Genomic DNA, 16,102 nt, shown 5'->3' on the forward strand with positions numbered 1-16,102 from the left:
GGGAGACCGCGGTACTGCCCCGGGGCCAACGCTAACGGAGGATACCTGTGTGAGACGGGACACTGCTGCGGAGAGACCGGCTGCTGCACCTACTACTACGAACTCTGGTGTACGTTGTGGTTGTTAACATCAATCAACATTTAATATTCGGTCCCCGCGTCTGTCTCGGTAACACCGTGTCTCCGTTCAGGGTTCTGGCTGCTGTGGACCGTCCTCATCCTGTTCAGCTGCTGCTGTGCGTACCGACACCGTCGAGCCAAACTCAGAGTCCAGCAGCAGCAGAGGCAGCGAGAGATCAGCCTGCTGGCCTACCATGGAGCCAACTCATACCCCTCCTCCATGTTGGACCTCAGTAAGACTTCTTCTACTTCTTCTACTTCTACTTCTTCTACTTCTACTTCTACTTCTTCTTCTACTTCTACTTCTACTTCTTCTACTTCTTCTAGTTCTACTTCTTCTACTTCTACTTCTACTTCTTCTTCTTCTACTACTACTACTTCTATTTCTTCTACTTCTACTTCTTCTACTTCTTCTACTTCTACTTCTACTTCTACTTCTTCTTCTACTACTACTTCTACTTCTTCTACTTCTTCTACTTCTACTTCTACTACTACTTCTTCTACTTCTTCTACTTCTACTACTACTACTTCTATTTCTTCTACTTCTACTTCTTCTACTTCTTCTACTTCTACTTCTACTTCTTCTACTTCTTCTACTTCTACTTCTTCTACTTCTACTTCTACTTCTTCTACTTCTACTTCTTCTACTTCTTCTACTTCTACTACTACTACTTCTACTTCTTCTACTTCTACTACTACTTCTTCTACTTCTTCTACTTCTACTACTACTACTTCTATTTCTTCTACTTCTACTTCTTCTACTTCTACTTCTACTTCTTCTACTTCTACTTCTTCTTCTTCTACTTCTTCTACTTCTACTTCTTCTACTTCTACTTCTTCTACTTCTACTACTACTACTTCTACTTCTTCTACTTCTTCTACTTCTACTACTACTTCTACTTCTACTACTTCTACTTCTTCTACTTCTTCTACTTCTACTTCTACTTCTTCTACTTCTACTTCTTCTTCTTCTACTTCTTCTACTTCTACTTCTTCTACTTCTACTTCTTCTACTTCTACTACTACTACTTCTACTTCTTCTACTTCTTCTACTTCTACTACTACTTCTATTTCTTCTACTTCTACTTCTTCTACTTCTTCTACTTCTACTTCTACTTCTTCTACTTCTTCTACTTCTACTTCTTCTACTTCTACTTCTACTTCTTCTACTTCTACTTCTTCTACTTCTTCTACTTCTACTACTACTACTTCTACTTCTTCTACTTCTTCTACTTCTACTACTACTTCTTCTACTTCTTCTACTTCTACTACTACTACTTCTATTTCTTCTACTTCTACTTCTTCTACTTCTTCTACTTCTACTTCTACTTCTTCTACTTCTACTTCTTCTTCTTCTACTTCTTCTACTTCTACTTCTTCTACTTCTACTTCTTCTACTTCTACTACTACTACTTCTACTTCTTCTACTTCTTCTACTTCTACTACTACTTCTACTTCTACTTCTTCTTCTACTACTACTTCTACTTCTTCTACTTCTTCTACTTCTACTTCTACTACTACTTCTTCTACTTCTTCTACTTCTACTACTACTACTTCTATTTCTTCTACTTCTACTTCTTCTACTTCTTCTACTTCTACTTCTACTTCTTCTACTTCTTCTACTTCTACTTCTTCTACTTCTACTTCTACTTCTTCTACTTCTACTTCTTCTACTTCTTCTACTTCTACTACTACTACTTCTACTTCTTCTACTTCTACTACTACTTCTTCTACTTCTTCTACTTCTACTACTACTACTTCTATTTCTTCTACTTCTACTTCTTCTACTTCTACTTCTACTTCTTCTACTTCTACTTCTTCTTCTTCTACTTCTTCTACTTCTACTTCTTCTACTTCTACTTCTTCTACTTCTACTACTACTACTTCTACTTCTTCTACTTCTTCTACTTCTACTACTACTTCTACTTCTACTACTTCTACTTCTTCTACTTCTTCTACTTCTACTTCTACTTCTTCTACTTCTACTTCTTCTTCTTCTACTTCTTCTACTTCTACTTCTTCTACTTCTACTTCTTCTACTTCTACTACTACTACTTCTACTTCTTCTACTTCTTCTACTTCTACTACTACTTCTATTTCTTCTACTTCTACTTCTTCTACTTCTTCTACTTCTACTTCTACTTCTTCTACTTCTTCTACTTCTACTTCTTCTACTTCTACTTCTACTTCTTCTACTTCTACTTCTTCTACTTCTTCTACTTCTACTACTACTACTTCTACTTCTTCTACTTCTTCTACTTCTACTACTACTTCTTCTACTTCTTCTACTTCTACTACTACTACTTCTATTTCTTCTACTTCTACTTCTTCTACTTCTTCTACTTCTACTTCTACTTCTTCTACTTCTACTTCTTCTTCTTCTACTTCTTCTACTTCTTCTACTTCTACTTCTTCTACTTCTACTACTACTACTTCTACTTCTTCTACTTCTTCTACTTCTACTACTACTTCTACTTCTACTACTTCTACTACTACTTCTTCTACTTCTTCTACTTCTACTACTACTACTTCTACTTCTTCTACTTCTACTACTACTTCTTCTACTTCTTCTACTTCTACTACTACTACTTCTATTTCTTCTACTTCTACTTCTTCTACTTCTACTTCTACTTCTTCTACTTCTACTTCTTCTTCTTCTACTTCTTCTACTTCTACTTCTTCTACTTCTACTTCTTCTACTTCTACTACTACTACTTCTACTTCTTCTACTTCTTCTACTTCTACTACTACTTCTACTTCTACTACTTCTACTTCTTCTACTTCTTCTACTTCTACTTCTTCTTCTTCTACTTCTTCTACTTCTACTTCTTCTACTTCTACTTCTTCTACTTCTACTACTACTACTTCTACTTCTTCTACTTCTTCTACTTCTACTACTACTTCTATTTCTTCTACTTCTACTTCTTCTACTTCTTCTACTTCTACTTCTACTTCTTCTACTTCTTCTACTTCTACTTCTTCTACTTCTACTTCTACTTCTTCTACTTCTACTTCTTCTACTTCTTCTACTTCTACTACTACTACTTCTACTTCTTCTACTTCTTCTACTTCTACTACTACTTCTTCTACTTCTTCTACTTCTACTACTACTACTTCTATTTCTTCTACTTCTACTTCTTCTACTTCTTCTACTTCTACTTCTACTTCTTCTACTTCTACTTCTTCTTCTTCTACTTCTTCTACTTCTACTTCTTCTACTTCTACTTCTTCTACTTCTACTACTACTACTTCTACTTCTTCTACTTCTTCTACTTCTACTACTACTTCTACTTCTACTACTTCTACTACTACTACTTCTACTTCTTCTACTTCTTCTACTACTACTACTTCTACTTCTTCTTCTACTTCTACTTCTTCTACTTCTACCTCTACTTCTACTTCTTCTACTTCTACTTCTTCTACTTCTACTTCTACTACTACTTCTTCTACTTCTACTACTACTTCTTCTACTTCTTCTACTTCTACTACTACTACTTCTGCTTCTTCTACTTCTTCTACTTCTACTTCTTCTACTTCTACTTCTTCTCTTCTACTTCTTCTACTTCTACTACTTCTACTTCTTCTACTTCTACTTCTTCTACTTCTACTTCTTCTACTTCTATTACTACTTCTACTTCTTCTACTTCTTCTACTTCTACTTCTACTACTACTTCTTCTACTTCTACTACTACTTCTACTTCTACTACTACTACTTCTACTTCTTCTACTTCTTCTACTACTACTACTTCTACTTCTTCTTCTACTTCTACTTCTTCTACTTCTACCTCTACTTCTTCTACTTCTTCTACTTCTACTTCTTCTACTTCTACTACTACTTCTTCTACTTCTTCTACTTCTACTACTACTTCTTCTACTTCTTCTACTTCTACTACTACTACTTCTGCTTCTTCTACTTCTTCTACTTCTACTTCTTCTACTTCTACTTCTTCTCTTCTACTTCTTCTACTTCTACTACTTCTACTTCTTCTACTTCTACTTCTTCTACTTCTACTTCTTCTACTTCTTCTACTTCTACTACTACTTCTTCTACTTCTACTTCTTCTACTTCTACTTCTACTTCTTCTACTTCTACTACTACTTCTACTTCTACTTCTTCTTCTACTTCTTCTTCTACTTCTACTACTTCTACTTCTTCTACTTCTACTACTTCTACTTCTTCTACTTCTACTTTTTCTACTTCTTCTTCTACTTCTACTTCTTCTACTTCTTCTACTTCTACTTCTACTACTACTTCTTCTACTTCTACTTCTACTACTTCTACTTCTACTTCTTCTACTTCTTCTACTTCTTCTTCTACTTCTACTTCTTCTACTTCTACTTCTTCTACTTCTACTTCTTCTTCTACTTCTTCTACTACTACTTCTACTTCTTCTACTTCTTCTTCTTCTTCTACATCTACTTCTACTTCTACTTCTTCTACTACTTCTACTTCTACTTCTTCTACTTCTACTTCTCCTACTTCTACTACTTCTACTTCTACTTCTTCTACTTCTGCTACTTCTTCTTCTACTTCTACTTCTTCTTCTACTTCTTCTACTTCTTCTTCTACTTCTGCTACTTCTTCTTCTACTTCTACTTCTTCTTCTACTTCTTCTACTTCTTCTACTTCTACTTCTTCTTCTACTTCTACTTCTTCTTCTACTTCTTCTACTTCTTCTTCTACTTCTACTTCTTCTTCTACTTCTTCTTCTTCTACATCTACTTCTACTTCTACTTCTACTTCTTCTACTACTTCTACTTCTACTTCTTCTACTACTTCTACTTCTTCTACTACTTCTACTTCTACTTCTTCTACTACTTCTACTTCTACTTCTTCTACTACTTCTACTTCTTCTACTACTTCTACTTCTACTTCTTCTACTTCTACTTCTACTTCTACACTTTCAGTCTGGTGCGACACAACGTTTTAGAAAAAGAAAGAGTTACGTGGACCGGAAAACTTTACGTTTCCAAGGAAACGTGAACCCTGTCTTTACGTCTGGGTTGGTAGGTTAATGGGTAGGTAGGTTAGTAGGTAGGTAGGTTAGTAGGTAGGTAGGTTAGTGGGCAGGTTAGTGGGTAGGTAGGTTAGTGGGTAGGTTAGTAGGTAGGTGGGTTAGTAGGTAGGTAGGTTAGTGGGTAGTTAGTAGGTCGGTAGGTTAGTGGGTAGTTAGTAGGTAGGTAGGTTAGTGGGTAGGTTAGTAGGTAGGTAGGTTAGTGGGTAGGTTAGTAGGTAGGCGGGTTAGTAGGTAGGTAGGTTAGTGGGTAGTTAGTAGGTAGGTTAGTGGGTGGGTTAGTAGGTAGGTAGGTTAGTGGGTAGTTAGTAGGTCAGTAGGTTAGTGGGTAGTTAGTAGGTAGGTTAGTGGGTAGGTAGGTTAGTGGGCAGTTAGTAGGTAGGTTAGTGGGTAGGTTAGTAGGTAGGTAGGTAGGTAGGTTAGTAGGTAGATAGGTAGGTTAGTGTAGTTCCTCATCTTTATTTGCAAAAAGGCCCGACAGTCATTCACAACATCAGCACCGACCTTCCTCCCCTCTTCTGTTTCTAGGTTTCCTGGCGTCGCTGAAGCTGCCGTCCTACGAGGAGGTGGCGGCCCAGCCCTCCACCCCTCCACCTCCCTACAGCTCTGTGTTCACCACCCCACGCTATCCCCAGCCTCCGCGCGCCGCCGACCCCCACCTGCTCACGCAGCACGGCCCGCTGCTGCACCGGCCGCTCAGCGACGGCCCCTCCTCCCTCAGCTCGGACAACAGGTGACCGTGCTGCTGGCGACACCTCGGCAGAAGAAGCAGTAGTGGTGGTGGTCGTGATTACTGGTGTGGACTCCCATGTCAAGACGGTGCCACCACCACTGCTGCTACTTCTACTGCTGCCAAAACCACGACTGGTAGTCCTCCTGTTGTTATTATCGTTCGTTCTTCTAGTTAAACCTCCTGCTAACATCGTAGAGACGACGGTTGCTACCATTTCTCAGTACTCTCGTACCTTTGGTCGTACGCTGCTCTGGTTTGAGGACGAGATGCACACAATAATAAATGTGTATCTTTCCTGTAGCTCCAGTTGTTCCTGTGACTCCTGCTGCCCCTCCTCTCCATGTAGCTCCTCTCTGTCAGCGCCCATCACCTATGAGACTGACACGAGCCACGCCTCCACGCCCAGCGAGGCCGCAGCCCTCGCTCTCGACGTAACCATGGAGACCATCGTTGCCGCTGCAACCTGCCTGGAGGTCAATGAGGCGCAATTAGCATCTGAGAGGATGGCGGCTGCAGTGGCCATTGACATCGGTGATGCAGATGCTGACGGAGCTCAAGAACCCGTTGCCATGGACGCATCGGTGCCCAACCGGACTGTTACCGTGGCAGTCGTTACCAGGGCAGCCTCCCCTCAGCCTCCGCCCTCCCCCAGTCCTGAGCTCACTCTTCCTGTTGGAACTACATCTCCTGTCAGTCCACAGCTGGACAAAGCACCATGTACCCCGATCACGTGCAGATCAAGTTCACTCCCCAGTCCGGGTGCCACGGCAACCCCACCCACCCTAACAATAAGTGCTGAGAGCCCTGCAGGGGGTCGTGAAACGAGCCCATCCTCAAAACTCCCCTCAGCACCAGGGCCTCCGTCACCCACAGCTGTCGAAGCTGATTTAACAAGAACTTTTGATACAGCCCGTGTTCCTCGGAGCCCGGCTGCTGTACCATCCCCGGATGTGGGAAGAACTTTGGCCCTGGGAACCGGCTCAGCTGGACTCCCAACTCTGGACCCAAATCTTAGCCTTGTGCCAATTCTGGCACCTTCCCAGCTGACACCCACAAACCTTGGGCAAGATCAAGAACCAGAACCACTTCTGTCAAAGCTAACTGAAGCTCCAGATCCGGTTCCTTCACACCTTATCCCAGTTCCAGAACCACAACCTAAAAGCACTGAAGTCGCAGATCCTACGATCAACACAGTTCTAACTTCTTTACCTGCACATTCACATCTTGGCCTCGTTACAGACCCACCGCCGACTTCACCCACGGTAGCTCCATGCCAGAACCTAGAACTGTCTCCTGGACCAGGTGTGGTCCAAGTTCCTCCCTGTCCAGGGTCCGTTGCTGTTCTTGTATCTTGTCTAGATTGGGCAGCAGCACCAGACCCGTGCGGTCCTTCCCTGGTCCGGTCTCAGACGTCACGGTCAGACCTCGGTCCCCCATTGCCTTCAGACGTCCAGGCTGATTTTAGTCCCAGTTCTGGTGTTGGTTCCAGATCGGATCTTCTGTGCACCCCTACCCCGGTTCTCCCCACACCTGGGTCCTCCTCGTCCTCCTGCCCGGCCATAACCATCGAGTCTGACTCCTCTGTTGGCACTTCTCAATCACCTCCTGCAGCCCTCTCCCCGTCCTCCCTCCCCTCTCCACCTCCCCCGTCCTCCCTCACAGCACCACCTCTACTCCTGGACCCCCTCGCTGCTCTCCACCAGTCCGACAAAGGTGTGTCTTCCTCGGGCCACGTGTCCTCCCTGTCCCCGTCCCCTCGTGCTACCCAGTCCCCGCCGAAACAGACTCTGTTCTCCCCCTGCGTGGACGTCTTCGAGCCGGGACCTACCAACTGGGAGGACGGAGAGGACGAGCAGGAGGAGAAGGACAACGATGAGGATGAAGATGAGGACATGGGAGCTGATGAGAGCCAATATCGACATCGTCGACTTACCGGCGACTCCGGCATCGAGGTGTGCCGGTGTCGGGTGGAGGACGAGGAGGAGGAGGAGGAGGAGGAGGATGAGGAAGAGAAGAGGGAGGAGGCTGGATGGCGAGAGGAAGGAGGGGAGAGAGATAAAAAGGGAAGCAGAAACACGGATCTCCACGACAGCGTGGACTGCCCTGCCAGAGGTCAGGTGACCACGGGGGAAGGACTTGCACTGTGTACCCCGACCGCCACCACCACGCCGACATCCGAGGACGGCGGCGAAGTCGTCCTCGTCATTGAGACCGTGTGATGGACGGAGACGGTCGGGTCGAACCGTTCGGTGTCCAGACGAAGGTTCAACAGGAAGTGAACGACCCTTAAAACTGACTTTGGAGATCCGTCTGTAACCGCAGAGGTTGTGAGTTCGGTGACGCGGGGATCAGACGGTCGGCAGGACGACATTCAACAGAAGCATTAGCTCATTACGAGTTCTGCCTGTTTCAGCTTGGTGAGTACTGGAGAGGCGTTCAGTCCGACTGCATCAGGGCTGCTAGAAGTCACGATTTGTGTGTTGTCAGCAGTAAAATGTCAAGAAAAACCAGAACCTCTGCTCCCCATTTCAAACCCGACAGACGACAGCGTGAAAGATATTTAGCCGAGCACCATTGTTTACAGTTGGAGTTGTTTGTTCACGAAGAAATCTCTACCAAGCAGCTTGTTGCAATGCGTCTGCACATCCATCCTGTAATGTTCAGTCAAAGCAAACAGTCCCAGAACATAAAGGGGAAGATTCGATTCAGGAAAACGAGGAATCGCACAAAAGTGTATAAGAAAAGAATTAAAAAAACGCGAGCTCCCTGCAGCTTTCTAAAACACCAGATTTTTACATAAAGAGTTTGAAACGTTTGTTTTCAGTCTGAATGGGAAGACAGAAATTCGCCGCCTGAAACAGACATCTTACAAACTGTGTCAGGGATCTGGATCCAGGGATAAAGGGAGCTCGGCGAGTTGCCCCGACGTACGAGTCCTCGTTTCCCCGAATGTCTCCATCGATGGTGGAGGGTCCAGGTAGAAGTACTGTTCTTAAAGAGGCTCGAAGGCACCGCGTCATCGCCGCCGGCTGTTCAGCCGCCTAACGGTCCTTTAGCATCTGTACAGTACTTCCTGTCCCACCGTGGGACTATTGGACCGCTCGATGGACCATGTCAGAGGAAGGATTTCATCCTGCCGGATCGATTCTCTTTCTCATTAACCAATTATAGTTTTTCCACCAATTTTAGATGCTTTTTCAAATTTGTCACAAAGAAAATGTCCGATAAGTTTTGCAAAGAAGAATTCAGTGTTTTGGGGGCTGAAGAGGAAGATCAGGATATCGTGACCTTCAGTTTTTATCCCTTTGAACCGGTATTCTCTACATCAATATCTATTAGCAGTCTTTTTCTCGCCCACATTCATTCGAGGGATGCTGCGTCACTACATCCACCGGGCACGTTTAATCAGACCTGCGGGTGACGACGAGCTCGCTAACCAGTGAGCACGCTCATTTAGCCGTGCTGCACATGCTAACATTAACATGCTAACGCCAGCTTCCTGTACCTGCTGTCTGTCGGTTCATGTTTCAATCAGACGTAAACAGCTGTGGTTAGAAGCTCTAACTCGCTCCTTAACTAAACTCAGTGAGGATACGTTAACGGTTCAATGCACTAATGCAGTTTTATATCACAGCGGTGGAGCTTCACACAAATATAATCGTGGTGCGTTAAACGAGCACCGTCCAACTCAACCGACGTGAACGACGCGACCTTCTGCCCACGTGACGTAAACGCTGCGTGAAGACGCATCACGCCTCGAACAGAAACCACGCTTCATATCCACTTTAAATAGTTTGTGACGGAGGTTTGGAGATGAGCCGGGGACAAATGGTCTGCAGCGAGGCAGATGTGGGAGGAGGATGATGATGATGGATGATTCACGCCGGCTGACAGAGAAGACTGATTCATTCACCGAGGGGACAAGACGTCTGTCAGGAGACACCAGTTCGTCCATTTCCCTCCGAGCGTTTGTGGCGACGGGATTCTGAGGAAGGTTTTTCGGGGTGGACGAATCCGACAGCTTCCTGTGCGTCGGCCTGTCAGCGGTGAAAAGATCTCAATGAATACAAACAAACAATGGCGTCGTTTTCAACGGAGACAAAGCAGCGACACGTCATCGCTGGCGTCGTCATCGCCTGTTGCTCCGAGTTTAAGGTCAGGAAACGATGACATCGTCGGCACCACAGTCCCGAGCGAAACACGAACTTGTGGCACCTCCCTGTTCATAGACTCCTCCCCGTTCATATACTCCTCCCCGTTCATAGACTCCTCCCCGTTCATAGACTCCTCCCGGTTCATAGACTCCTCCCCGTTCATATACTCCTCCCCGTTCATAGACTCCTCCCCGTTCATAGACTCCTCCCGGTTCATAGACTCCTCCCTGTCCATAGACTCCTCCCCATCCATAGACTCCTCCCCATCCATAGACTCCTCCCTGTACATAGACTCCTCCCCATCCATAGACTCCTCCCCGTCCATAGACTCCTCCCAGTTCTCCGATCCTGAGAGAAGGGCGGTTTGTTTGTCGCTGTAACATATTGATGTTTCGTACACCGTCGGCTTGATAGATGCGTCAATATTGATATTTTATGAGACATGAAGGTAAAGTATATTTTGTCAATGACAGAGTTAGTTACATTTGTACAATACACGCTGGTGTGTTTTAAATCACCGTAGAATCTGAAATTAGTGAAGAGCAATATTTTTCACCAGTAGGAGTCCGTGTGTAAATAAAACCAGACAACAAATACAGGACAGCTGTTTCTGACTGAAGGAATCTGTTGGGATCGTTGGTTCAAATCCAGATCAAACAATGTTCGGGGGACTCAAACTTTCAAACAGACATGGTGGAGATTTCACCCAACACAGCTGCATGATGATCGTATGGTTGTTAAGAGATGTAGTTTCCAACACGCCTGACGGAGGTGTGACGTCACACACGTGACTCTGTTGAACCGATAGTGTAGAAAACAACATTTTCTCACCTCGTTCTCTGGCGTGTTTCATCGGGACGTTCAACGCAGGATTGGCTTCGTGGTGAGATGCCTCTTTAGTTTTTCTTTCGCCCGCTCCAACAAAGTGCACTTGATTTTACAGCTGTTAAAAAGCTTCCCAGATGTGCTGCCCGCCGCAGCGTGTTGGAAAGTCGGACTCTCTTAACCAATCAGAGGAACGTCATCAGATGATCGCTCCAACCAGAACTCTTCGAGCGGGAACGTTCGGTCGTGGACTCGGAGAGTAAAGACACGAGGCGGCGTCGGTAACGCGACCGTCTCCGATGGAAAGAGCTCCGGGTCCGGGTCGCTACCCTTAAACCCTGTGTCCATGCTGCATTACAACGTGTACTTCACGTCCTTCATGCACACCTTTCTTGGCAGAGGAAGCCGATCGGACGAAGCTCTGTTGGCTTTCACTACGACTAAAGCAATGTCCTGCCGTCGGGACGATGTGACGGAGCAGATCGTTCCTGGTACGAATGTCTCGGTAGTCAGTTTAGTAAAAACACCTACACCTGACCGACTTCGCTCTCGGTCGGACGAACGTGATCCAAGTTCACAGTGAAGTTTTGGTCCGACCAGGACTTCTGAGAGCTCGGGCGGATTCTCCGAGGACGTCTTTGACCTGTGAACCGACGAGGTGGCGGAGACTTCTCCAGAGAGGTGGAGCGTGACACCGAGCCGTTGATGTTGTGGTTGATGTTGTGGTTGATGGTGTTTTTTGTTTACCTGAACTAATAAGGTTATATATCTCCATGGTTACAGAGTGCCATTTCTACTTGACAACTGTTACTACTTAGCGTTAGATGGAGCTGTTCTCGCTCTGTGTGTGTGTGAGTGGGTTTTGATTAGAGTGACTGGAGAAATGTTTGAAATCTGTGAGTCAGGTTCCCAAAGGCTGCGCCCTGAGATCAGCCTCGCACAGGAAGGTCCAAACCCTCACCGCAGCAGGACGGTGGTTCTGATGGACCGGCTTCAGTTTCTCATCCGGCAGACTTCTTCGGTTGGACCGGCTCTTAACCTCCTGTAGGGTTGTTAACACCGTGATGGAGTCGTCGAGGTGACGTAGACATTTTGGCCGTTAGCTTGATAAATTGTTAGCTTTTGCGACTTCTAGACGCCGTCTGTGTTGCTGTTGCCTAGCAACGTTGTTTTTACGACTCAACCACTGGAACGTCGAGCACGCGCGACTTCCCGTGTCGTAGCCAAGAGTTCACGAGGTCCGTTTGACCGCAGCCTGAACGAGTCGACGAGAGGTTAAAAACCAGATGAACCGAAGGAGTCCGCTGGATGAGAGGAGAAACTCAGGGAGTCCGGGCGCCTCTGGACGACACCTGGATCGACTGTTACCTGGAGAATCTTCAGACGTCCCGCCGAGGCCTCGTCGGTTCGGAGGCTCGGCGGGACGTCTGCGGTCTGAAGTCGAGGACGAGGTGGACGGGACGGGGAACCGACGGGAGCAGCACGCCAGAGCTCCTCCTCCGACTCGACCGTCCCGGTGCTGTGAGGCATGTCGGGGCTTCAGACTGAACTCTCGGACCATCTCCCCGTACGCCAGGCTGATCTGAGGACCGGCTAACCTTTGGAAAACCTGTCTTTATGTCTTTTTGATGAGTTCATCCAAAACTTGTTTTCCATCTCGTGGGTGGAGGAAAACCTTCATCCTCTGAAGAGGTTCAGTGAGCGGAGTCACGTTGGCGGGTCGAAGTTTGGTTTTACACCCAAAACTGACGTCTGCTTCACTGTTTATCGTCCTCTCCAGACTACTCAAGTCTGACTTCTAACGGAATAGATTTTTACATAAATGAAAATAATTTCCTCGTCTGTTCCCCCCGTTGTCGGCCACTAGGTGGCGTGTGCTGCTGCAGTAAACATGGAGGCAGTGAGTAGATCAGCGGTTCTGAACCTTATTGGAGGTACTGAATCCTGCGAGCTTCATCAGTGCATTCACCGAACCCTTCGTAATTGGAAAAATAAAATATGATTTCTTCAAAACATAGGTATATATTTTATTAGTGCACAAAATGAACCATGCATCAGTTGCACACAAAATCACTGTGCAAAGAAAAAAAACAACAAAACATGAATTTCACAAAATCATAACTCAGTTATCAATGTGACTTTTGCTGTTGCCTTTCAGATACAAGTTCAGAAATGCGCGGCTTCACCTTGGCAAGTGCCACTCTCATATCATTTTCGAATAGACTCTATTTTAGAATAGACTCTATTCCTTATGCTGCGTTCACACCGAACGGGGCGCTCGGTGTGAACGCACCTTAAGGAATAGACGGTCATTAATTTTTAAAGCGGCAGCTCACTTGACCGCAGTGTGTGTCTGCCGAACCCCTGAGAGTGACTCATTGAACCCCTGAGAGTGATTCATTGAACCCCTGAGAGTGATTCATTGAACCCCTGAGAGTGATTCATTGAACCCCTGAGAGTGACTCATTGAACCCCTGAGAGTGACTCATTGAACCCCTGAGAGTGATTCATTGAACCCCTGAGAGTGATTCATTGAACCCCTGAGAGTGATTCATTGAACCCCTGAGAGTGATTCATTGAACCCCTGAGAGTGACTCATTGAACCCCTGAGAGTGACTCATTGAACCCCTGAGAGTGATTCATTGAACCCCTGAGAGTGATTCATTGAACCCCTGAGAGTGACTCATTGAACCCCTGAGAGTGATTCATTGAACCCCTGAGAGTGATTCATTGAACCCCTGAGAGTGATTCATCGAACCCCTGAGAGTGACTCATCGAACCCCTGAGAGTGACTCATCGAACCCCTGAGAGTGACTCATCGAACCCCTGAGAGTGACTCATCGAACCCCTGAGAGTGACTCATCGAACCCCTGAGAGTGACTCATCGAACCCCTGAGAGTGATTCATCGAACCCCTGAGAGTGACTCATCGAACCCCTGAGAGTGACTCATCGAACCCCTGAGAGTGACTCATTGAACCCCTGAGAGTGACTCATTGAACCCCTGAGAGTGATTCATTGAACCCCTGAGAGTGATTCATCGAACCCCTGAGAGTGACTCATCGAACCCCTGAGAGTGATTCATCGAACCCCTGAGAGTGATTCATTGAACCCCTGAGAGTGACTCATTGAACCCCTGAGAGTGATTCATTGAACCCCTGAGAGTGATTCATCGAACCCCTGAGAGTGACTCATCGAACCCCTGAGAGTGATTCATTGAACCCCTGAGAGTGACTCATCGAACCCCTGAGAGTGATTCATCGAACCCCTGAGAGTGACTCATCGAACCCCTGAGAGTGATTCATTGAACCCCTGAGAGTGACTCATCGAACCCCTGAGAGTGACTCATTGAACCCCTGAGAGTGACTCATTGAACCCCTGAGAGTGACTCATTGAACCCCTGAGAGTGATTCATTGAACCCCTGAGAGTGATTCATTGAACCCCTGAGAGTGATTCATTGAACCCCTGAGAGTGATTCATTGAACCCCTGAGAGTGATTCATTGAACCCCTGAGAGTGATTCATTGAACCCCTGAGAGTGACTCATCGAACCCCTGAGAGTGACTCATCGAACCCCTGAGAGTGACTCATTGAACCCCTGAGAGTGACTCATTGAACCCCTGAGAGTGACTCATCGAACCCCTGAGAGTGATTCATTGAACCCCTGAGAGTGATTCATTGAACCCCTGAGAGTGATTCATTGAACCCCTGAGAGTGATTCATTGAACCCCTGAGAGTGACTCATTGAACCCCTGAGAGTGACTCATTGAACCCCTGAGAGTGACTCATTGAACCCCTGAGAGTGACTCATTGAACCCCTGAGAGTGATTCATTGAACCCCTGAGAGTGATTCATTGAACCCCTGAGAGTGATTCATTGAACCCCTGAGAGTGATTCATTGAACCCCTGAGAGTGATTCATTGAACCCCTGAGAGTGACTCATCGAACCCCTGAGAGTGACTCATCGAACCCCTGAGAGTGATTCATTGAACCCCTGAGAGTGACTCATTGAACCCCTGAGAGTGACTCATTGAACCCCTGAGAGTGATTCATTGAACCCCTGAGAGTGACTCATTGAACCCAGGTTAAGAACCACTGCAGTAGATGGTGGAGGGTTTTCATTGAAAGGGGCAGATGGGATGAAAAGAGGATTCTTGAAAGAGTTAGTTGGATGAACAACGACGGTGAGGTCCATGACTGGCTAAATAAATATAATAATAATAATAATAATAATAATAATACTATAAATGGAAGTCCACTATGAAATCCTGCCGTTCTCTTCATGTGAAAACATCCACTTTGAACCGTCGACTAAAAGCTTCGAGACGTTTTGGATGGTCGGTTCTTCGGCCTGTAAAACCAGCGCCGACCCTCAAACGTGACTCCAACTGTGGACGGATCGATTTTCTGTTTCCGTTTGGTCTCTTTGACCGAACCTCCACCGGCAGGTCGGACGCTGCTCCGCAGGTGGAAACAAGATTTCATTTTCTGAAATGTCCGTATGTTCGTCCGTCTGTCTGAAGGACGTCGTTCTCTTCTCGTTATGTCCTCTCTTCTGTCCTTCCTGTTTGCATGAGGTTTCTGTCAGACGAGTCAAAGGAAGCAGAGAAGAGACGTGTCCTTAAAACCCTGAACATGACAACGATGCTAATTATTAGTATTACTAAATTAATAGTGTGTGTGTGTGCGACCTAACTAAACCAGCCTGTTCTAAAAGTGTGAAAATATACTGAATAAAAACTGTCGACTCTACAAACTGTCGTCACGTTTGTTTACAGCAGATTAATAATCGTTTATTGATTAACACGGTAATAATGTTGAATTCTGCTCCAGTGATTATCAACAGCAATCATGATTCATTATCATCTGTTTATCAAAGACGAACAGCTCTGAAGCTTCATTTAATTGTAGTTAAGTTACGTCTAATTTTTAAACAGTTTTCCAACGACTGGCCGAGCTAATGTGTTAGCTTACAGGAACTAGCACCGTTAGTTAGCTCTTTGTATGGTAGCGTTACGTTCACGTTAACCTGCTGTAACTAGCGTAGTGCAGCTACGGGTTAGCATCAGCAAACAGACGTTTGGAGTGTTTGTAGTGAAACTGGATAGAGCTAACTGTTAGCCTACAGTTATTAGCACCACTCAGCTGGTTACTTTTCCTCAAAGTTACAGGTTGTTATGAAACTTGATTCTGTTGTTCCTTCACGTAAACAACATTTTTTTTGTGAACCAGTTTTGGTTGATTTCTCTATTTGGCGT

At 45.4% G+C, this 16,102-nt stretch overlaps 1 protein-coding gene across 1 annotated transcript in view; it reads left to right on the forward strand.

Annotated features, from left to right (window-relative positions):
* Positions 1 to 15,600, forward strand: part of LOC138214152 (mucin-2-like) — a 20,680-nt gene extending 5,080 nt beyond the window's left edge. Inside the window, exons 2-5 of the mRNA XM_069175526.1 lie at positions 1 to 109; positions 191 to 352; positions 5,663 to 5,867; positions 6,169 to 15,600. The exon at positions 1 to 109 is cut by the window's left edge and continues 494 nt beyond it. Coding sequence (XP_069031627.1) covers positions 1 to 109; positions 191 to 352; positions 5,663 to 5,867; positions 6,169 to 8,086 — 2,394 coding nt within the window. The 3' untranslated portion in view covers positions 8,087 to 15,600. The remainder of the gene's footprint in view (positions 110 to 190; positions 353 to 5,662; positions 5,868 to 6,168) is intronic.
* Positions 15,601 to 16,102: the final 502 nt, after the last annotated feature.

This window comes from Embiotoca jacksoni, unplaced genomic scaffold, assembly GCF_022577435.1.
Source record: "Embiotoca jacksoni isolate LCO1_2020_lvr unplaced genomic scaffold, fEmbJac1.0.p SCAF_68, whole genome shotgun sequence".
In the NCBI taxonomy this organism is placed as follows: domain Eukaryota; kingdom Metazoa; phylum Chordata; class Actinopteri; family Embiotocidae; genus Embiotoca; species Embiotoca jacksoni.